Source organism: Corvus cornix, chromosome 1A (assembly GCF_000738735.6).
Source record: "Corvus cornix cornix isolate S_Up_H32 chromosome 1A, ASM73873v5, whole genome shotgun sequence".
NCBI classification, from domain to species: domain Eukaryota; kingdom Metazoa; phylum Chordata; class Aves; order Passeriformes; family Corvidae; genus Corvus; species Corvus cornix.
The window spans coordinates 51,449,884-51,474,386 of record NC_047057.1 but is presented as its reverse complement, the minus strand read 5'-3'; the positions used below and the strand labels follow the sequence as shown (position 1 = coordinate 51,474,386).

Sequence of the window (24,503 nt, the reverse complement as noted above, 5' to 3'; positions counted from 1 at the left end):
AGAATCTGTGTCAAAACAACCAGTCACCCACCAATGAACAGATACCCACTGAGCAGGTTTGGTGGAAAAACAAGTGAAGAATTAGGCCCTAGACACAAAATCCACCTTGTGCCTCACCATACTCTGCTAAAGTAGGACTGAGGTCCTACACATCCCAGAGCAAATGGCATGGGAACTTCAGCTGCTTCAACACTTGTTCAGCAGACACAAGACCTTAGGGCTAATTATCACCTTTCAACAGCAGTAAATGTAATTTTACAACTATATCCATGTACTTGGTTTTTCAGAGATGCCAGCAGTGTTATATTAAAAAAAAAAAAAAAATTGGGGGCTCCTTACAGGCAGAATTGACTATTATCCAAAATATTCTGTATGCTAAAAAAACAGACGAAAAAATTCTAAGGACATACCAATTCACTTCTACGAGGCTTTTCACTATTTTCCACACAGTCAGGTGAATTTAGTGTATATTTTTTCTGATATATATTTTTTGTTAGTTACCTATTTTCAGAAGCTTAAGTCATTTTATTCAATTTCCTCATTAAAGACATACCTCACAGAACACAAACCTAACATAGGAAAGCACATAAGAAGCATTGTTACCTATCCTGCACAACTCCTCTGACGTGTCCAGTTACATGTTCAATCCAAAGATGGATATTTCTAACAGGATTCTTTAGTGCTTTTTTCTTTTTCTTTTCCCTTTCAATGAAGTGGTGAAATGGAGCCCCTTGAAAGGTCTGCTCTGCTGGTCACATTGTCAGACCTTTCCAGCCCATTCTTCACAAAACAGGGATGCCCTGACAAGGTGAAGGAGACAGCAAGATCTCCCAAGATCGTGGTCACTCCCAGACTGCTCCATTGACAGTGGCAGAAGAACAGCCACACAGTGACAGATTTAAGATCCATCCAGCCCATTATCTTCTTTCTAACAGCAGCCAAATCTGTGGCATCTGTTGGAAGGATGTAAGAACAAGGCAAATGCTCAGTGACTTTTCTCCAGCAAACTAAGATAGCTGATGTCTCAACTTGCAAAGGATCCTGTGGACAAGAGCTGCAATGCTAATTTCTTCATTATATGGGAAAAATTAGTAGTAAACCCTGCTTTTTTTCCATACATGGCACCCAATTATTTCCCATGTGCATCCTAGTAAGTGAAAATGGGAAAGCTCCATATTTTAGTTGCCTTACCATTCAATATTCTATGTACTTGTCATATGCCTTCATTCGTGACAGCTCTTTCCCTAAGTGAAGATTTCATTTCTTCTCATAAAGAACCTGCTACATCCCTTTCATCATCACTTTTATCCTTCCCTGTACTTCTGCTAGATCTGCTATAACCTTTGAGAGATACACAGAAGTACCACAGCTTTATACGCTAACGTAATGATGTTTGCTGATTTATTTCCCATTTCTCATTTTTAAATCTGCCTCACTAGACACAAGTCTGCAAGTGCTGACAATCTGCCTCATAATCAACGCAAACTCCTGATGTTAAATGTCAGGGTTTGCAACCTCAAGACAGCAATTTCTAAGCTGAGGTGGCCAAACAATCAGCAGCAAACTACTTATTTGAAGCTAGTTCTTCCTCATGTCTACCTGCTCAGCAGTATCAGAAAATAACTGAGGATATTCATTAAACATATTCTTCACCTGAAATACCTCACATGAGCAATTGCTTTAATTACTAAAGGGATGAAAAGTAATTACAGAGGAAAATTCTGCAAATTCAGTTCTGGGCAAGAAATACCCAAGGGGAAGTCATCATTTTAACACCATCCATGTGTTGCAAAAGTCAGTTGAGGAATCCTTGGTGCTGTTGGCTCTCTTCTTTCTAAGCCCTTGCTAGATGTACAGGGCACAGCCAGATGACCAAGCACCTTCCCTGTCTTGCTTCTGAACATGACACATATGGGCCCTCCACCACAAACGTGTCTCCTTTGAGAATTTGAAAGTCAATATCCCTTTGTGGTACAGAAGATGAGTTAAATACGTTTCAGTACAGCACATCAAGAAGCCAAGACACGATGCTCTGTAATTAAATAATGCTTTATACTGGTTCATGACAACGTAACACCAAGGCGGCAGCACCTGCCATTTTCATGCGAAGTAATTTACATAAACTTATTCCTCTACTTCTATACCTCCAGCTGCATTCCATAATTTATACAGACATACAAATTCTTCCCTCTGACATTAACAAGAGAAACAAGTTGAATAATCAGCTTGCAGTATTAAGTGCATTGCATTTACTATCAAGCAAGCCTTTTTAGTTCAGCAGATGATTAATCTTCCCTCTGCGGGTAGAGTACCAGGAGATGCAGAGAGCTGACAATTGCTCTCGGCTTCTGGCCATGCTCTCCACACGCTTACCTTGCAACAACAGCATTTGCTGGATCCCTCCAAGAGCTCTCTAATTCATTAACCCAGCAAAAGAATTGGACAGCTTTCTGCCAGGTCAGTGAATTAAAGTGGCTCACGTAAGGAATGCCAGAGACAGTAAAATAGGAGTGGGAGTTTGCGCTTGGAGCCAGATCTCTCCTTTCTGACAGCAGTGAATCTCTTAGATCAGCTCAGCTGCCAGAGGTACTGCAGCCTAATTAGCATCTCCCCTTGCAGCTAACTGTGCTGGGTGTTTCTATTAGGGATAAGAGCACTAAGGTAAACCAAGAAGGGGGAAGGGGGAAGAAACTAGGCAACCCAGCACCATAAGTGAAATGCTGAGTGTCAACTGTTTAAGAGAAGGGCTGCAACAGGCAGACCAAGTAGGCCAAATATGGTCCTGTACCTCAGCCTGTTTTTAATCCAGGTCTTTCAGCTGTGCTTTGGGACCGTATCAAGATAAAGGACAGATGCTTGGACATGCAGACAGAGAGGTCTTCTTGCCACATGCCAGGCAAGAAACAAAGCCCCACAGATGAGACTTGATCCTAAAATAGAGATTCCAAAAGATGAAGCTGTTTGTATTACACCACCTACTGTGCCAATTTCTTTTCCATGCCCCAGTCCTGAGACCTCTGAATGCTTTCCACTACATTCAGTCCTCCATAACTGAGCTCGTCCTTAGCTGGTGACACCAACCAGTTATTCCCCTTTGTTCAGGGTTTTAGACTGCGTAGGAAGGCATGGACTTTGACTCTCAAAGTTTATTTTACATAAGTTCACTGCTGATCTTTGACCTCAGGCTCCCAGAGCACTGTCTATTAACTCAGACACCACCACTAATCTCAAGTCATTCCAGCTCACTTGCCCACCAGAGCTAGCCAAGTTTCTATGAAAAGGTGCTCCTACCCTGTGCATTAAGGACCCTGTTACAGACCACATTACATTGCTGTGTAACATCTTACCAACAAGATCAAGCCCCCTTTCCATGAGGGATCTTTAAGCCACCCCATGTTCTTTTGCAATTTTCCTAAAGGCTATCAGCCTGAAAAGCAGGAAAGCCCCGCCATCTGACCACACCTTTTGCTATCTCCCTCTGTCCTGCCAACAGAACCAATCACAGGCCTTGTTCTTAAAAGCAAGCAGGGAACTTATCTGTCCGAATGAAGGAATTTCTGAATCATCCCATAGGAGCACAGGCTTCAAATCAGCAGCTAAAAAATCCACTGGCTGTTGAGTCTGGGGTATCGCCTTCACACACGTGATAGCAGCTGTGCTTGTCAGTAGCAGTAATGGGAGGGATGGCTCATACCTCACCCTGATGACTTTTTGCTCTGTTAAAGTTAGCACTGCTGTTTGAGCAAGATGATAAAATGGTTAAAGGAGAAGATGCCTTAAAGCGTAACAGTCTAGTCCACATGGACTGAACACATGTGTCAAGTAATAGCCAGCACATGAGATGGACAAGATGCTTGACATTAGCTGTAGATGTTTAAGACGAAATAACCAATCTCTTCTGCTGTATTTTAATAGCATGCTTTAACTTGAGTAACTACTGAGCCTTCTTGCTTCCCCTAGTTCCTGCATCATTAACTGGCATACTGAGGAGAAGAAAAGTTACAGGGAATTATACCCTAAGGCAGCCCACAGAATCAAAATAATTTCATAGAGAAGGAGTCCTAGACAGAAAGATAAAGGGACTTGGAAGATCCAGGATGCAGTGGATGTGGAAGTCTAGCATGTGAAAAGCCGCTGGTTGAGGCATCTTTCCCCCTGCTCCCACAGATTTCTTCGTGTGCCACCATCTGGGAACCTCTGGGTTTGTCCAGTCCCAGCCATAGCAGCCACAGCAACGCCCTTGTGTGTGTCCTTACCCTTTCCCAGCCAGCTACGGCCACAAGCCTGACTCTGCATGCTCAGCTTGCACGTCTTTAACCACATCAAACAGTCACTCCAGACATGCACACCTGTTTCCAACAGCCAGTACAAGTGCTGTGTGTTATTCAGCCTGTTTCTTGGATAACCCCCTGCCAGTCAGGCTCCCTCCACAGACTCCTGGCAACACCACTGCCTGCCAGCAGTCTCCCAGCAACACTCCCCCCCACACAGATGGGCTCCCAGTCCCTCCTCACAGGCTAGCCACAGCCTGTGGGCTCCTTGGAGCCAGCATTAGTTGATGAAACACAGAGCTCGGCCCTGCAGAGCCACAGAGATGGCTCCTAATATGGAAGAGGAGAAGGAAGGCTGGCAAGAGCTTATATCCAAGGTCAAGGCTCACATCATTTCCATTAGAAAGAAATGCTCTTAAGCTCTGGACAAGGATGGGAACAGCAAAAACACACGGGGAAAGCCACTGCCCTGTTTTATTCCCTGTTTCCAGCTTCCTCATCCAACTGGCAGTGCCTGAGATAGTTGTTTGCTGGAGACAGGCAACCCAAATCTCATGTGTTGGAACAGTATTGGACAATCTGGTGCTAAAATGATGACTTGCATTTCTGAACACTGTTAATTTCTGCACCAGCTCTAAGTTTTATTTCCTGCCTGGTCTTTTCTTATCTACTTTTTTTTGCCAAGCAAGGCACCCTAAGTTCCTTTCACACCCTACCAACGTGCCTCAGAGAGTTTGTACTCTTTTTCTTCTTCAAGATGCCTAATTGCGGCATTCCCAGGAAGAAATCAACGATATCTTATCAAAGTCATGACCGACGGCGCCAAGCGTGCAGCCACTGCCCACTGCAGAAGGAGCAGAGGCACACACCAGGAACCATGAACACTTGAGCTGGCACTATCAGTTCTTCCAACTGTTGGCACTGAATTCATTCAGTACTTACCAGGGAAAGAAAATAATCTCTACAAGCCAAACACCAACTACAAGTAAAACTGAAAGCATTAACAGATTAAATCCGCCCCTGAGCGCCGAAGGCTCTCACCATAAGGCTCTTTATTAGGAAGTTAAGTCTTAACAAGTGGCTTAAGGGGTGGATAAAGCTTTTCCTGGGATAATCTGCCAGCATGTTGCCCAGTGCCAGTTCCAGGCCATGGAAAGAAGAAAGAAAAAAATATAAGATGATGAAAATCTTGGTTTGGCAAATGGATGACCAGTAGTTGAGAGCTCATCTCCTGTCTTTGCTCCCTGAAGCTCACTGCTGTCTTCAGAAAGTCAACAAAAAGTAATTTTCTACTCTGCTAGCTTCCTGAAAACAAAACCACATTGGGATTACACCTAAAATGCATGTGCTAACCCTAATTCTTTGTACTGTCAACCCTCTAGAATTTGCCTCCATCACATCTATTTGAACCATTCGCCAATTAACGCAAAGTAATTAACACTTTTGTAAGAGACTGTCTTTGGACAATGCCACCACGGTAAAACCACCATGATCGCTGATTTCAAGTCCTACTGCTCTCTGCAGGCACCAATTTACAAGGGGAACATGCAAAAAAGGGAAACCCCGTAATGGAAGGTCAGAAGCCATGTTTTGTTTATAATTCTCCCCTTTCAAGCCTGCTGCTGGTTTGCTGCACACTTGAGAAACAGCAATCTAATCAGTGGCTGCTTTTCCCCAGAGCATTGTGCTGTTCTGGCTGGGCACCCTTGTGCACTTACTGCAAGAGATCCGTTCTGCGTGCTGGCCGTGTTCGTGCTCTGCTCTCCATGCGGCTGCGTGCTTCCGTAGAGCGTCAGATTGTGCTCGCTGGTCTGGCCTGCATAGTCCTGAGTGTGTGGCACCCCATACTCTGTGGGAATCCCATTCTGTGGGGGTGGCGGAAATGGGATTGTGGTGAATGGCTGCACCATTGCATCAGGAGTTGCTGCTGGCTCCTGGTTACCCTTAAGAAAGGAAAAAAGGAGAAAACAGCTTTATACTACAGAAGATAGATCAAAACATCAGCCTAAGAAACAACACACACATTGGTGTGAATATCCCACTCACTGTCACCATAGTATTCCACAGGCTTCTATTATCTCTCCTATCAAAAAGCGCATGCCTTGCTCCTCTGAGCCATGACACTGTTTCCTTAATCTTTTCAGGGCAATTTTCTTGCTACTGGGTGGCATATAGCGAACAAATTACGGGGTTTGCAGATTGCATACCCCTGTGATCTCATACAAAGCTTTACACACAGAAAGGTGTTATTTCAGAAAAGGGAAGAGGCACTCAAACATTGGAAATGAGAAGGAAATACAGAAGAACAGGGTTACTCAACATCCCTAAAAGTACAATAACTGTGTCCATCTCCTCCAGCCTGACCCTCACTGCTCACAAGCAAGCCCACAAGCAAGCACATCGTATGGTCCAGAGCACACTTCTCTGTTATGTTACAGTGCTAAAAAGTACAGTTTTTTAAATCCATCTGCGCAGAAGCCCCCTCCTTTGCCCTGGCAGCACTGAGTACAGAGCACAGGTGCCCAGGTATCTGTTGCTGGAATATCCCATTTGCTTCTTGCTGGCCATGCAGGAGACACCAAAGAGCTCTAAGGAAACAAGCTGAGATAGCAAGCCAGGAGCACAGTCACTCTTTCCCAATGCTGAGCATCTCTACAATCACACAAGGCATTAATTACCCACTCCTCCCTCATCTTAGGGTATCCCACAGAGACCTCTTGGATAGTGGACTTTTTAGAAGCTTTTAGCGCTGTTTTAGATGTCGCTAACACCAAGCAGATGACTCAGAAACAGAGAACTGACCATGCAAAAGATATCCCCAGAAGACAATAAAAATGCTACCCCACCATGTCAGAAAACCACAAGAAGCAAACAAAAAAGCATGCAGCCCTGCAGCCTCTGCAGGGATCTCACCAAGGGGGGAGCTGCATTCAGCCACCCGGGGTGAAGGAGAACAGCCTTGACATTGAAGCCCAGCCCTGGGAAGCCCAGGCTGCTGCACTGCTCCTACTGCTTTCACCGCCGCAGCAGAAAAAAAATCCACAGAAAAGATTTATGATAGGAGGGCTGTTTGATTTATGTGTGTGTCAATGGACTAATTCTGATTTTAAATTTTGGCTGCTGTTCCAGCCCTGGGTCCTCCCCCACAAAGCCTGGAGGTGCTCGAGGCTATTCTGACACCAGCATGCTTAAATCAATGGAGTAAAAGCAAAACAGACCTTATCCCATGGACAGGAAAGGCAGAGTGGGAATTACCAAGCAGCCTTTCAGCAGAGAGCATGCAGGGGCTGACGGACCTCCAAAGAAGCCGGACAAACCTTTCAGCCCCTTTATCAGCCTACCTGCAGCTTTCCCTTCCGGGCGGAGGAAACAATGATAAACGCAGTGCACCTCCAGCCAGCACCGGGTCATTCAGACACTGGCTGAATCCCAAATTTGCTCTGACATTAGTCTATCTGGTCTGCCTCCCCTGGGGGCCACGTGGCCACGCGCTCCCGCAGCTGGGGAGAAGGAGAGGGAAGGGCATTCAATACCACTTAGCAGAGCCGAGCTGCAGCCTTGGCCCATGCTGAAGAACGGGCGGTTTCAAGTCCAGCCTTGCTGCCTGCAGGAACACAAACTCTGCAGCCTTATCTGAGAAAGAAAAATTCAGGCAAGCATGCCAGCCGTGGCCAGTGCTCAGCTCCTTGCACGCACTCCCTCAAGCAGTGGCAGCCTTGCGTCGCATGCTCGCAGCTCTGCGGAGGTTTTTCCACGCACCAAGCACATTTTCTGGAAGCAGGACAGGGTTTTTGTTTCCCCCTAAAAAAGGAGGGCAGCTCCACCAGCCCTCTGGCTCTGCTCATTCCTTTGCTATTCTCAGCCTCAAAGCAAGCCACTTCTAACTCGACCTAACCCCATCATCAAGATCTGCAGAGCGAGTTCTAAAACAGGAGGCAGGACAGGCAGAACGATGGCCATCCCACTGCAAACCAGGTATCAGCAATCCTCTTGCTCACCTATTCAGACTGTTTACATGACAGCTCCATTCTGTCCACACACTGTCTCCTTTCCAAGCTCTTCTGATTACAGTATTTCATTGCATTTAATGGTCTGCGTTCTTCTGTACAGCCCACATTGTCTGCCCCTTTCTTATAGGAGCTTCAAATAGGAGCTAAATAGGAAACTGAATTTCTTCTCAATTAAAATTTTTTCCACAGGAAAAATGGAGGAGCAGAAACTATTTTCAGTCTTCTCAGAACAAGCTAGATTTCCAAGCCAGCAGCATCCCAGGTCAGGGGAAAAGAATGCTGATTAGCCCCAAACAAAACCTATTCTGCCATCCTCTCAACAGTGCAGGGCTGCTCCCCAAAGGACATAGTCCAGCATTCTGTTCAACCTCACTTTCAGACTACTTAAAATGCCAGCCCATGAACCTCATATAATCTTATTTTCAATGTTTTTACCCCTCAGTTAATACTGTTCCTTCCAGTTTAAATGCATTTCAACCTTTTAAATATTTTCTCTCCCTTCTTCAATTACCTACAAATGTTTGAAGAATGAAAAATGCTTACTCTCTCCTCTGTTGCTTGTGGCATTTTGATAATACATATTTATTTTGAGTTTAATCACATCTCTCAAGCCAAAATATCCTGGTAACTTTATTTATTGCTCCTCTCTGACCTTCCTAAGATTTTTTAAAGAAGGATTTCTGGTACAGAATAAAATGTTTTTAATACCACTGTCACTCCCCCACTCCTCAAATCACACTAACATGCAAAAATCGTATCTTTTATTACAAATGTATCCTTCATTTAATGTCTCAGGTTATCTGGAGATCTATCATCATTATATTTGTCCAGGTTTCATCATCCCATGGAATATGTGTATCTCAAATTATTTTTCTCTTCATATGATTATGGACACATTTCCTGTCTGATTTTTTTTTTTTTTTGTAATTTTAATTTCCTTTGATGCTTTAGAATTACTTTTTTCCCTGTTTCCACTAGTGTCTACAGAAAAGGACTCCTGATGAGATCTCTGCAGGTTTCACAGCATACTGATATCCTCCAAACCCAGAGGAGATTCTACCTCTTCTGTTATTCTACCAAATTTCAACATTTACACAACACTTCATATTTTCAAGGACTAACACAGAACACACACACACACAAAAACCCCACTAATCTTCAAACATAGAACCTGAACTCCTTCCCCTGCTTCTAAACCACCACGTAAAATTCTGCAGTCAGGGGTGCTGCTTCCCACACTTCTCAGGAGGTACAGAGAGCATGGAGAAACCCTTAAATTTCTGAGTAAAGGTAAGTACTTAGGAGGATAGACTCGACAGAAAGTATTTTGTCTATCCGATCTTGACAACATACCTCACTGCAATGCCAGTCCTGCTTGTTTTAGCTCATGAAGATGTCTAAAAAGTTAACTAAAATGCAACAAAAAACCGATATAGACATGCCCAAGAGCAGTCACCATCCCCAAACTTACACCAGGATGCCATCACAGGACTAAGAAAACCTGGTTGCAGCTCCTCACAAAAGCTATTGCCATCTTAAACTTCTGTGATGGCATGAAATAACTTTAATCAATGATCAGGACCAGACAGACACCTCTGTTGGCTGCTGGCAGTCTCCAGGGGGTGAGTGTGAGGGACATTTATTTGGTTGCAGGAGTAATTTTGGCAGTTCCAGATTAACTGACTTGCTCTGCCAGTTTGTGCTGCCATGCACCAGCCACGATAGCTGCCATCCCATGCTCAAACTGGGAAAGGCTGTTCAGCGCAAGTGAAACAGTGTAATTAACACAATCACCTTAAAAAAAAAGATAATACTTCAGCACAATATATGGTAACTATAGTTCAAAGAAAAGCAGCAATTCCTGTGTTTTCTATTCATTCTGTTGCTCTGTTCCCACAGAAATAATTCATTCACATCAGGCAGGAATTCAAAGCAGCTGCCCCCTTGCAAAATGTTGGCATCTGATTCATGAGCACCCAAGCCCTCAGGGCACAAGAACGATATGGTTACCCATCTGGGCTCTGCTTTCAGGCCCTTATTCTCAGCCCTGCAAAGGTCCAGTCGTGTACTTGCAGGTGCCAACTTTCTTCCTTAAGTCAGGGGTTTGCCTACACAGCTCAGTACAAACCCATCCCACATTTTGTTTAAAAAACAATTTAGTTCAAGCAGTGAAAAATCCCTAATGGGGACACACTTCTAAGAGCTTATGCAGCTTTAAGTTAATTAATGAACTTTTGCAGCTCCAAGCTAAGCGGAGGAACGATGAGTAACCACACGTGCTGGTACCTTGAGGAAGGGTGGGAGCTGGGGACGACAACTTAACAAGGAGCAACGTGGTTCAGCAAATGTGACACAGGATGAATTCTTTCAGCAGACAGCAGGTGGTGATCCAAGATCACGGCATTGGAGCACCAGGAGCGAACACCAGAAATGTACACAAAGGCCTCCTGCTTCCATAAAACTGCCAAAGATCAGTCTGTTCTGTGAAGGAGTGGTTTTGTTCTGCTCATCAGAAAAACGGGTGTAAGTAGAGGGATATGAAAGAAGCCTTACAGCAATGGAGCTCCAGCTCTCTTCTGTATCGGTACGCCACAATATGCATAGATAGTAAAGCCTGACCAGCCAAATAAAAATTATACTCCTGGAAAAGTTAAACCAGTACAATTTCTGTACAGATGTGGCAAACTGCCACAGGGCAACTGGTCTGTGCTATCCATAACCCTACTGTGAGTCATCAGCATCACAGAAAGGTGCAGAGAAATGGTACAGCATATAAACATCAAACAATCTCTTAAAAATGCCTTTGAACTCTGCTAACCCCCAAATCACTGGGATAGATGCGAGTATAAGCCTATTAGTGGAATGGGGTTTCTAATACATATGTCTTCACTGAACTAATTTTATGAATCCTTGAAGCAACTGGCTTGCAGCTAATGGAGGCAATTAACCTGTTTGTGAAGACCAGAGCATTCCAGGCTACGACTGTTTGCTCTCTGCACTAACCTAATCCCTTCCGTAAACAGCAAAAATGTTTGGAGCTGGGATCTGTGAACAGCCTGGCACAAATCTAGAGCTGCTGCCCACCCTCAGCTCTCTGTATGAAAGGGATCCTTCTGAGTGAGGGGAATGCAGGGACCAAGCTGTCTCCTCCTACACCCCAGGTCACAGCCTCCTGTCAGGGATGCAAACATCACACCCGGCTCCGGCACAGGAAGCAAAGCACTGCTCCCTGGCTGTACACAGACGAGAGAAAGGGCTTACCATACAAGGCTGCTGCTTAGGAGCATGAGAATAATTAATTAATTAATAATGGGCTGGTTTTTCCCCCCCTCCTCTTCTCACAGATCAAAAAAAAGGCTGCTGCAGCAGGGTCCCTTTCCCAGCCCCTTCCAACACAGTCTCCCTTCCCAGTTCTCAGCTGCAGCTTCAGAGGGGCTCTGGCTGGAGCTGTCACCATCCCACCTCCAGCTGTGCACTCCTGCCCTCTCTCCCCTGTCAGCCTGCCCACCACTGAGCCCTTTCAGCACGTATCCCAGGAAAAAAAAAATTACTCACTTTTTATTGCCAGGTTAGTTTTGTTCCCAGTTAAGAGCGCTGAAACAGCTTGGCAAGGAGCTGGAAGAGAACCAGAGCCAGAAAGGACAGGGGGTGGAGAAGCTGGGGAGGGAAGGGCCATGGGCACCAGCACTTGGATGAGCAAAGGCTGCCAGGGAACCGCAGTCTCCAGCATGCATTAACCCTCTCCACAGGCAATCCCACAATTTGCCCGCTGATAACAAATGTATCGATGAGCAATTTCTTAGCAAATGGGAATGGACACAAAGCAGTGTGAATGATGTTCCCCACACCAACCAGGAAGTCCAGTATTATCCTTTCCACAAAAAAAAACCAGCCTGGGGCATTCATTACACCAAAGAAATTTCCACCCTACACTGGTGGCTCTCACAGCACATGGAACCTATACCTGGGTTTTTAAAACTGTGCTTTTGCTCTTTAGGGCCATGAAGATACTCAAACACAAGATAAAGTGATGTACAGAATTAAGAAGTGATGGCTTTCCAATGCCCCAGACACCCCAAAACAGTGATTTGCCCATGCCAACCCTGCAGGTGCCTACAAACATGATACAAGCTGTCTATCCCAAAATGCAGCAATAACACTTTCTCTGTTGTAGCCATTTCATTACAGATTAGCTTCTGAATGGGAAGAGCGGGTAAAATGCCTACAAGAAAAGAAATCTGGTGGTGAAAAGGATCCATACAAAGGATATAACCATCTCATATCCTTCATCTTTGTACAAACCCATTCCTGGATTCAGAGGGGTATGTGACCCTAACCTGACACCCACAGTCCACACTACAAAGGCATTTCTGTAACTCCAGAGAGCAAGACTGACATGCCTGTGTGTCTGGGACCTAGACTGATAAAATCAACACTCTTTCTTCGTGTGGGTTGATCATAAAAGCACCTTGAAGAGAATCATAGTAATAAGAGGTTTTGTATTTCATCTGCACATCTGGAGCTTGATCTTCATTTGATCTATGACACACTGTGGTAATAGAAAAGGATGCTGGATTTTGACTCTACTGCCACGGGCACGAGAGCAATTCCTCCTGAATCCTCCCAAAGGCAAACCCTAAATCTAGGTAGTTCTGGAAACATCTGCTGGAGTTTTATGGTAGTTTTGTTAAAACAAAGGAAAGTTAAGTTAATGTGTACACATTTTAAAATTTAAATCTGATGTAATCATTCAGGAAACACCTTTTGCACCGGATTAAGTTAAGCCTCAATAAGCTAATCATGCACCAGTAAAAAAAAAAAAAAATCTACGAAGAGATGCCTCACTCACACTTGCACCGAGCTAACCATTTAAAGGCATGTCTCCTTCAACTTCCTGGTGCAAGCTTGCACTATATTATCTAATCTTGCCCTTCCTAGATATGTAAATCAAGGGAAGAACGAGTTATCTTCCAATACACACTATCATTCCAGGCCACCAAAAAGTGTTCTGTAAAATAAAGCAGCTGGCCTTTTTTTTTTTTTAATGCATTTAAGAACTTTACGGAAAAGAAGTTCAAGCCCCCCTTTTGTAGGAAAGGATGAAAGAAAATTATAGTCTTATCTTACTGTTATACACAGGAAGCACTCACTCATCCCCATGCTATCATCACTTCCAGTAATGGCCAACTTTTGCTCTACCCCTATGCACAAACACAGGCTCTCAGTGCTGAATGCATGCACACTTGGTAAGATGCCCTCGGGCAACCTGCAAAGAGGCTTCCTGTTGGATATAGTCAAAGCTTTAGAGTTACACAGTATCAATAAGGCCCAAGGCCACATCTACTTACCAGCCTGAAACATACCTTTCAGATTTTAAAAAGCACTGATTTCTGCTCTGAAATCTACATTATTCCCTACTCAAAAAAAAAAAAAAAAAAAAAGTTAAATGTTACTGGCACAAAGGCATCCCAACAAATGCTTTCAATCCATTCGTGCTCTCTGGGGTTGATTAGAGGGAAGTGTGTTTTGAGAGACATCAGGGTCCCAACATCTGTTTGCATTCCATATTAGGAATTAAACTACCTCTGAGAATTACCAGGGAGAAGGGGGTAAGGGTGGAGAACAAAGGGAAAAAATCACCAGAATGGATATGTCCTCAGCAACAAAGCCAGCAACTAAAAGCTCAGGCTCAATTTTTCGGTCCAGACTGGTCCTTTAGCACCTACCCTGGTTGTGTTCTTCCCAGCTCTGCAATATTCCAAGTGACTATTTTCCACTTAACATTCACAGTTAAACATTCTTGGAGAAAAAAGATTTCCATAAGACGACTGGCTTTCAACAAATCAGCATGAAAATAAAGTCTCCAAATACTACGAATCGAGTCCTCTGTTAATCCAGCGGGCACCCAGAGCGGCAGAGACATGTTCCACACAAAGGAGATTACTCCTCTGTCAGGCAAAGACAGCTAAGTTCCTTCTCTGGGACCAGAATTGAAATGAGTCACAGCTAAGGAACAGTGTGCTGCAGATGTGTCACGTATGTTTAATCCAAGCTAACTGCCATCAGCTATTCAGCAGATTAGCAAACCAATCACTCTCTCCATTGCATGACTGCAGATCCTCTCTCAGGGAAGCAGCAGAAACCAGAGGCCAGTGGTGGGGAAGGAACGGATAACTGCTTTTCAGGAGAGGTCCATGGTTGCAGCAGGGTATCTGGGCGCTACGTGACACTTTAGATGGCACAGAGAACCTGCCTATGCTGCTTTTGTGCCCTACTCCTGACAGCTAACCAGTGGTTCCTGGTGCTGCTTAGAAAAAGAAGGGCTACAGAACATGGAAATGTAGCAGGGAAGAAAATACCACCTGGTCCCATGGTATCTCTTGACCAGGCTAGCAAGGTAGTGTCACAGTCACTGTCACCTCAGCTAATTCTGCAATCAGATTGCTCATTTCAGACAGCTTTGTTTCAAGGGAGCAGGTAATTCTCCAGATGATGTATTTCAGAAAACCAGTATCTGCTTCTCCAATGCCAATCAAGGACCTAGTTGGACGGATAAGCAATTTTTCATCACGTCTCTGTTCTGCGAATGGACTATTGCGCTCCATCTGCAAGTATATCACCAAACCTCAGTGAGGGTGGAGAGTTCTTCTGCAAGAATTCAAATGACTCTCCTGAATGTTTAAATCCTCATGAAGCTCCCTCAGCCCCTTAGAAAGATTTGTATCTACTTTAGTCACAAGGATTTCTCAGAGCCCTTGCTATGTGACACAGCTATCTGTAATAGACTCTTTCAGATCTCTCAGTATTTCCAGTGCTCTTCTAGGAAGGATTTTAAAGATCACTTTTGGTATCAGGCTTCCCTGTCCTTCTCTCCCCTGCTGTGAAGGCAATGAGCTGAAGGAAGCAGCGAGCTGCGCAGAGGGGCTGCTCTGAGCTGACTTGGCTCCTGGAGGACAGACAGACCTTAAAGCCCTGTCAGGCAGCTTCACTTATACTGCACTTACACAGGCCCCTTCAATCCCCCAGATTTCAGCGGACAGCAGGGAAGTCTTCCCGCCTGCCTGCACTAACTCCAGCACCACACAGGAAAAAAGCAGCCCTGCCTCTGCTGCCAGAGCAGGAGGAGGAAGAAGGGAGAAAGCGCCGGGAAGGGGAGAACACATCTGGAATCAATTGGAGACTGCTGAATGCCTTGGAAAGAACTGCAGAGCTGGCAGAAACTGTAGCGAGGAGCCGCGTGTTCGGACGTGACTCTGAAGCAAAGGTGGAGAACGAGATGTATGCAGCATATTTAAACACAAAACCAGAGCTCCTCTAGAGGCTCTGGGGTTTTTTTCATGCAAGCAGCTAAACGTCTCAGCCCTGTCATATTTTCACTGCCAGTGGCCTATCATGGGTACGCTCGGAATTCAGTATGGAAAACAGGAGATGAGATGAGGCAAACGGGACCCATCTGTGACTTGAGTACCAGGACTCAGTCACGCAGCAACAACATTGTATCAAGCTGCTCTCAGGGTGCAGGGCGGAGGAAGTCTGTGACTGACTTGGCACACATTTCAGAACAGAAATTTGACGGTTTAAAAACACAGATTTCTTCCCACAGTTACTTTCCACTCCAGGATTCTCCTATCTCCTGCTACTCATTTGTTCCAAGAGTAGTTTTCCATTTTCAAAGAAGCCTCCACTTCGTGTCCTGGAAAGCAGAGGTTCTGGAAAGGAGCAGAGAGTCATGGGGAAGCAACTCACCAGTGCAGCAGCCTGGTACAGAGAGTGACTACAGCTGTTCAGATATATTACCAACAAGTAGCGTGTGGGATGCATTGCTACTTGGGTACGTGGCCTTGGCCAGGTGAAAAATAAGATATATGCTTCAACATACAAATTTTTAAAACGGAATTAAAAAATTCAAAAGGGAACATGAAAGAGCTACAGAAATGACCACAAGATTGGAAAAAGCCACACGGCTGCACACTGAAAACCTTGAAAAGCCCGATTTATTTTGCTTATAATAAAAAAAAAAATTGGCAACTGATTATTTTATTAAAGTATATCAATTGTGAGGAAAATAAAGTAGATGCTAATACTATTTAAGCTAATAAAAAAAGTAATCAAGAAAACCAATAGCCAAAAGCCGAGTCTGACAAATTAAGCTCTGATCAAAGACACCATTTCATTTTGTTTACTGATTTCTAAATGACAGTCATTAAGTCAGCTGGTGAGAAGGATTCAGTCTTTTCCATCTTCTCCTGTCCTTGTGCTGAAAACATTATGTCACCCAAAACAGAGATACCTGAGTGAGACATAATGGCCTACAATGCAGGTACAGCCAGAAGAGACAATGTAAAGCCAGATCTATAGGACAATATCCTGGAAAGCTAACAAGAGCTGGTGGAAGTCAATGCACATAAATTAAAGCTGATTAAACTAAGCAGCATACACATTTATAAGCATAATGACCTCACCTTATGGAGAGGAACAAGCTACTGAAAAGTATAGGCGCAGTTTTGTGTACCCCCTAAAATGAAAAACTACCAACTGGCCTCGGAATCAGGGGCTCCACTTCCCCTCCCCGGCTGTTGTGAGATCCAGTCACACCACAGCCACTGCCAGAAAATTAATCCAAACAACAGTCATCTGTTTGGTCATAAACTCAACTGTCTTGCTTTAGATCTGCTTAAGCACGATGCCCAAAGTGGTGAGGAGGCTGAGCATATGGCCAGGGCACAGAGATGAGGGGGATTGTTCTTCTCACAGCAGCCCACAGTTACGCTACATTAAGTGCAACTTCAAAACGCACCTGAAAGCCACTTCATCCCAGAACAAGAGGCTACATGGACATTTAGCATATGCTATTGCCACTACCTGCTTCACTTGTACTTAACTTCTAGAGCATCCCCACGTAAGCCAGCATAAAGCTGGTTCATACACAGTGAATTTGTCAAGTATCTCAGGAAAGATTTTCCCATTGTTATAAAATCCTTTTAAAGCCTCTTTTCCCCAGGCCTTCCAGCTAATGTATGTTTACCACATTCCTGCCGTAACCACGAACCAGTATAGACTTCTTCCCCACACAGGCCACCTGCACAGCTCATAGGTAAAGCTCGATGTCAGCAGCACATCTGACCACCTTTCAAGTGCCTCTTCCTGGGCTGGGTGCCACTAACGCAGCTCCTGCAGCCCCCACACTCAGCAGCACCCTTGCTACTACCACGTCAATGCCCTGGGACACATAAAGCACATGTTGGTTTAACAGCAGCAACATGCAAAATATTCACATTAAACTACTGCATATCACTGGCAGTCCGACTTTTAAACTGCTCTATTTTACTGAAGCTAAGTAAATAAACCTTAAAAGCTAAATTGATATAAGAGCATCTCATGTCAGGGCACACCTGTCAGCATCTGCAGCTCCCTTAATATATTACTACATGAATTCCTGAGTTTACCTCTCCATAATTCTCAGCAGATCCCCACCTTCCACAGACAAGTACATTAAAGGTCCTTTTTCCCCGCTCCTTGCACACCTATAGAAAGACAAGAACACAGCCTGTGCAAAACTTAAACCCTCTCAAACCAGTCGGTTTGCTCTTCTGTACATCCCTTTTCACACGCACAGTGTCAGGCTAAACAAAGCCACTCACTCCAGGATACAGGCCTGGAAAAAAAAGCATTAGCATCTGGCAACCAAGAGCAGCACCCCAGCATACGAGCCTGAGAGCAAATACAAGTCTCTGGCACGAAGAGGAAACACTGGGACATACGCCTGACTGCTCCTGTCAATCTTGCAGTGGGGGAATGCCCGTTGTTTTTTTTTTTTAAAACATATTTTTATCATATTACTGAAAGGAAATGCCAGGGACTGCTGTGGCCCCTGTCCCTTGAGGCTCCACTGCTGCCATCAGGCTGCACTGCCTTTGCAGCGATGAATATTTAAACAGGGCAATAAATATTTCAGAGCACATTCATCCCAATAAGAAGTCTACTACCATAAGAGAGACGAGACAACCACATAGGGCTGGGGCCGCTCCCTGTTCTGCCCCTCTGGCTCCCACACTGCCTGCCCTTCCTTGGCCCTACTTCCCTCCAGCCCTCAACAGGCAGCTGACAGCCTCAAATATTCATGAGCACAGCTCCAGTTACTTTCCAAACAAGCAAAAACACCTGTGAAAAAAGTAACAAGGTGCTCTGCTTTCCACAGAGGTGCAGAACACAGCTAGCACATCCTTTGCTTTCACCTCTCCTGGGGCTTCTGGCTCTTGGGTGACCATACTCGGGAAGAAAATAATTGCTTGAAGACTTAAAGGTCTTAAAGGCCTTGAAGGTCTTAAATCTTTTAATATTGCACCTTAAAAGAGAAAAAACACTAAGATCACCAAACCCAAAGCTCAACCAGCACCCAGTCGAGAAAGAGTATGGGACAATGTGTCTTTACTCCCCGCAACTCCCTCCCTTAATTTCAGCGGTGCATTTATTCAGGCATTTCTCGGGTGCGAGCAGCTCTGCCAGCCTCTCAGTGGGATGCTAACAGATGTACACAGCTTGGCCATCACTGGCACAAATCGGCTAGAAATCAAGTTTAGGATGTAACAGAAAAACCACTCATTTACTCAGCTATCACCTGCATGTCATTCATATACTGGGGGCTATTTTCACTATGGCAGTGATTAAAGCTTGGGTTTGTAAGTAGGCCTTTAGCTGTGCTCTTACCTCTAAACTTCTTGGTTTTTAAAGATAATTTCAAGGGGTAACTAATATTCTGCAGAAAATCAAAATCACATATAAAGACATTTATTCAGGATCAATAGGGCCATGAAACCTGCAGCCAGATTCAAAAATGATCTTTTGTAGCAGCTTCCACTGTGTATCTACCTAGATTCAAAAGACCTAACATATTTGCTGGTCACAGAGTATATGGAGAGGGCTTCAGAAAACAAGTATGCCTACTCTGAGTGAAAGGAAGCCAAAAAGACACCGTCACAAACAGCAGCCAAAGTGTTACACTGAATGACAGACACAAGCTAGTCTGCCCTGGCTAACTGAGCTGCACCATGGCATCTCCTTTCCAGGAAAAGGCTTTAATTAACAGCATGGAGAAAGAGAGTAATCTCTGGCTTTACTGGCACCCACGGACCATCTTTATAAGATGATGGTAACCAAACTGCAATGACAACGTGTCACATGCTGTCAAAGGTGCCTCTTGGACTGCGCAAGAAGACTCTCTTCATATCTGGATCCTAGCCCAGCTCAAGGTACAAGCTGGGCACCAAATGGCTCAGCCCTATCATGGCTTGGGCACAGCAGGGAGCGTGCAAGGGTATGCGACAACTCAGCAAGGTCTGCAGATGCAGACTTGGATTAAACTGCTAAATTCCCCTGCAGTCTCATTTCAGCTGTTTTTAGACCTTTGAAGGAGAACAGCCGGGTCTTTGCTATGCACAGGAAGGGCCTGCAGCACACTCAGACTGAGTTTTTTACCGCAAGCCAGAGCTCCTGCTATTCCACCCCTGGTTCTCATAGCCAAGGGAAGAGACCAAGGCAGGCCCCAAGTGCTGCACAGCCTTCTTGGGATGGCCAGTTCCGTATTAATGAAATTCTCTCTCCTCCTCCTGCTCTGTGGCATGAAATGGCTCCAAACTGAAGTACTGAACTGTCAAACAGCAAAACCTCTTTCCAGACAGCATTTCAAGGAAGAGCCTACTGAACAGGTGGATCAATCGCCTGCCGTCACCCTCTGTCCCTTCTGCTCCTGAAAGAGCAGCAGCATCCCTTGGTCAAGACTTGGCCATCATCCACACCACCAAAAAGATGCTGTTTACATTAAAAGCATAAAATAGCAGTCGCAGCAGTGTAATTTAGTGAGTGACAACAATCCTGCTGCTTTGCCAGCGGTAAGTCCTAGGATTTTACATCTCTGCTTCTAACTACCACCCCAGCTGTCCTTCATATATCGCTGAAACTAAAGGATCCAGTCAGAAGTCAGGCGCAACCTGGCCCAAAAAACACCTTGTACTTTCCTATCTTATTAACAGAGCTCATACACAGAGGAAGGAAAACATCTTGGAAGATGAGCAATTACCTCACCCAAGTAATTTAGAGCAGGAGCCACCATTTTACAGCAGACATCAAAATAATGAGCACTCCTCTGCTGACTCCGCAGCTCTGTGTTACTCCCATGATGGGCAGCATACCCAGCAGCATGGAAAAAACAGCATCTGATCCCAGGTAAGAATAAAAAAAACACATTTTTGATACCATACAAAAAACATTAGAAAGGAAAACAACATTTAATTTTTATGGCTCCTGAGGACCTCTCATGACTCAGAAAATAAATGCAAACAGATGAAAAAGTTAATTTGGATCATATCGGCTTCACTGTCATGCAAAGGACTGCGCAGGCACCCTGGGGAGAGGGAGGGAAAGATTTGCCATAGATCAGGTTACTATCACTGACAGCTGACCTAAAACACCACAAGATCTGAGCAGACTCTATGGTATCTTCTAATTTTCAAAGGTGCTACTGCCTCCTTTAAGAGATACGATGCGTGAAACATGTAACAGTGAGGTCAGGGAGGAAGGAGATCCTGCAGGACAAGTATGTAAGTGGGCCAGATGATAATCCTCACCGCTTTAGAATGAGCCCAATTAACTGAAACAAGAAGAAAGCAGAAGTGAATTGTTCTTTTGAAGATGTAGAATTTTCAATGCAAAGCAATGAGGACATAAGAAACTGGAATAATTTCTCCGCAGTCTGAAGCTACTGCATGGAACAGACAGAAGGCAGCTGCTCTGTCCTACAAAGATGCTCCTTGAAAACAGAGGTCTGCAACCCAACGCACTCAGCTTGGGAAGTTAGAGACCCAGCTTGCTCATCCCCTAGATGAGACAGCCCACAGACATCACTGTCAAACCTGAGAAATGTTCTTCAGCATGAGCCCTCAACATTTGGTTTTAACTTCATCTTGTTTGATGGGATCTGAACTGCCCATCATCACAAACTGAGCTTTGTTTCTGTCCTGTTAAATTTTTAGGAAGTGTTAATGTTCAAAAGTGGCCAACAACAGCATGAGTAGTAGCCCACAGCAACCAATATATTCATTGTTAACTGAAGTCTCCTTGGTTTGTTAGGCCATCAAACATCCACTAGATGATTCACAGGAAGACTGATACATGTGAAAAACTTCCTTTAAAGTCTTTAGGATGAAAACTGCTCTTTTAGCTTCTTCTTGCATGTCTAGGACATAAAGCCTTTTCAGTACCTCAGCATTTGGCACCACAGGGAACAAGGACCACCTGCATTTTATAGCCATGGTTGATCTTAGATGATCACAAAGGAAAAGGTTTTGTGCTCTGCTTCTGCTGGGTATGACCAACATCACACCTAGTCAACAGACTCATCTCCATGCTCTTCAGCAAGAGCAGGTCTAACACAGCTGACCTCACATGAGGGCACAGGAACAGCTTACATAGGCACAGCAATCCCCTCGCAGAAATTTGGGACACACACAGCTGAAGGTAAATCCCGAACCACTTCACAGCTGAACTGTTGAAGATGTCCCTGCCCATTGCAGAGGGGTTGGACTAGAGAACCTTTAAAGATCCTTTCCAACCCACATCATTAAATGATTTTAAGATTTTATGATTGGCTACAGGAACACTCTTCTGCTAGGACTGTCTGAACAGTAGCCAGGAGGCTCATCAGCCAGGAGGTTCTTTCTTGCCACCATATTCTTTTCTCCTAGATTTAGGCCAGAGAGTATCTCAGAATAATTGTATAGCGACCCACAGAGCCTCGCAGCTAACCTAGAGGCCTACTACACTTTTGAGCGCCACTACAGCCCTCTACAAACACCCTAGAAGAATGAAATTTATCTTCCTTTATGCTCCTCCAAAACATTAGGAAATTCCTATTACTCAGTTCTAGCTATTCTTCCTCTCTGTGTTACAAATAACACAGCTCAAAGTTTCCTATCCACCCACTGGAAAAAAAAAAAAAAAACCACTGGCTTCCTATATACTTCTGCTTTAAGAGGAGGTCTGGTTGGGACACATGTTCTCGGCCACGTCAGCTGCCAAGCAGGACCCCAGCCACTCATCAGGCAGGGAGGCTTGGAGCTGGCAGGCAGGGGGGCCAGGCAGGCATGGATCTGAATGGAGACTGCCTTCAGTGCAGCTTTCTCTTGACTTCTGTGCAACACTTGCAGTAATTCCTGCAGCTCACTGTCAAAACCAATTAAGAGTACTCCTAACAAAACCCAAAAAATGTTCCTGAGAAATCACAGTTGAGCTGAAAGGGACAGTAAAGTCACCGCCTTTCTCACCTCCTCACAGCAGGGCTTGTTAAAAGACCTTCATTTTTTCTAGGGTCAAAGTCATTGAGCTGCTCAAAGCTACAGTTTCAGACTTGATGGAAAACATGGATCACAGATCTTTAATCTGCTTAAACCAGATTTAGATTCATCTCATTGAATAAGACAAAGTATTCAGAAGTCTCACTTTCTGATGAAGCACTGAGATCTCCACAGTATTTTTTCCACCCTTCAGAAGTCCATGCTCCCAAGTAAGTTCATTCTCACACCCCTTGCAGCATTCTGATCAAAAGAGGCTTTGAAGACCTAGAGTCCCTCAGAAAAATTCTCTTCGGGTGAAAGTTTGCAACTGGCTTTGGATGACCTAAATTCTTTCTGGCACCAAGAGGGTCAGCCCCTCCTTGACTACACGTCCTCATCAGTCACACTTAAGTGTACTCACAGTCTGTCACCCATGTCCCTGTGAAGGACACATGGAGCAAGGAACTGTCCAAAGTTCTCACCACAGCCTTCAGTCACCACCTTCCTCATTCCTCTATCTCACCACACTACACTCTTTGTGTGATGGAGCCAATCTGTGACAATCTAACATGACTCCAAAAAAGTAGTAACACCTCCCCTACCAAACTTATACAAAACTAGAACTACTTTTCCTCCCTTTCCCACTGCTTCAAGATAGAATGCTTCATCCTGGAACAGGGTGGAAACAGACCTGAAAAAGGATTTGCAAAGCAAATGTAACAACATTAAACAGCATCACACACAAAGCAAAAGGGAAAGTTAAAGCAAACTAATCTGCATTAAATATTTGAGCACTAAGCAAAGCTAACATAGCGCAGTATCTTATAGTCAACCAACAGTCAACAAATTGATTGATTCACTAATTTCACCAAATTAACACGCTGTTCCTCTTCTACCTACTGATTCAAGCCGGATGGATCCTTTTTAAGTTCAGATAGATTTAAAACTATGCCTGTTGAAACTGAAATCCTTTCCCTTGCTGCTCTTTTCATCTCAACCACATTTTATAAAGCAGGAAGGGACGCACGCTGAAAAACAAAAGCCTTTCATACTCCTGCTCTCTAATACTCCTAAGTACTTTGCATAATTGTTCCGTTTTGATAACCTCCTTTCATATGATGCAATAGCAAAAATGAGAAAAGCTACAAAGAACAACAAATCAAATTAAGGGTTTCGCTCTTCACGGAGGGTACACCAGACAAAGGAGGACTAGTACTATCCAAGAAATCCAAACTCCTCTCCAAGGCATTTTTAAATCAAACCTTTAAAGTAATTTAAAGCAGGTTTTGCTATTAGGACTGGAAGGAGAGCACAGGCTTAGATAAGGAGCCTCAGTGAGACCTGATAGCTGAATGATGGTCTATGCACTGCATAGGTCAGACTCTGATTATCTACATCTTGGCTAATCAAAAGCAATTATCTGAAAGTCAAATATGCCCTCCGAGTCAGATAACTCATGGACACCAGGACTTACATACAGCACAGAGAAATCCTAAACTCCACAGGACCACAACTGCAGACACCATGAATTTTAAGCAGGATAACCAGGAGGACAGTTCAGAGGGTTTTAACCATACTCAAGACTCCCAGCCTGAGGGCAGACTTCAGAAGCTAGAAAGATTACCCTTGCAATTACTTGGACATTTTTTGTGTATCCATGCACCCTCAGATTACAGGCTACTTGGAGCGCAATTCCAGTTAAGTATTTAGAGACTACTCAGGGTAAAACTCTCCATTACAGGCAGGGCTGGAAGAGCCAGGCTAGTTGGTACTTCATCGCAGGATCCAGTTTTCAGTTGTTAAAATTCCAATAAACCATTCATACTGAAAATTTTTTTCATGCTATCTGTAATTGATTTTGGAGTTGGTGACTTCTTTTGTTACTTAAGCCGTAG

At 44.4% G+C, this 24,503-nt stretch overlaps 1 protein-coding gene across 13 annotated transcripts in view; it reads right to left on the bottom strand.

Annotated features, from left to right (window-relative positions):
* RBFOX2 (RNA binding fox-1 homolog 2) overlaps positions 1-24,503 on the bottom strand; it is a 172,120-nt gene that overhangs the window by 54,820 nt on the left and 92,797 nt on the right. For all 13 annotated transcript variants that reach the window (XM_039571694.1, XM_039571690.1, XM_039571693.1 and 10 more), the window contains one exon: positions 5,990-6,214. In XM_039571694.1, coding sequence (XP_039427628.1) covers positions 5,990-6,214 — 225 coding nt within the window. The remainder of the gene's footprint in view (positions 1-5,989; positions 6,215-24,503) is intronic.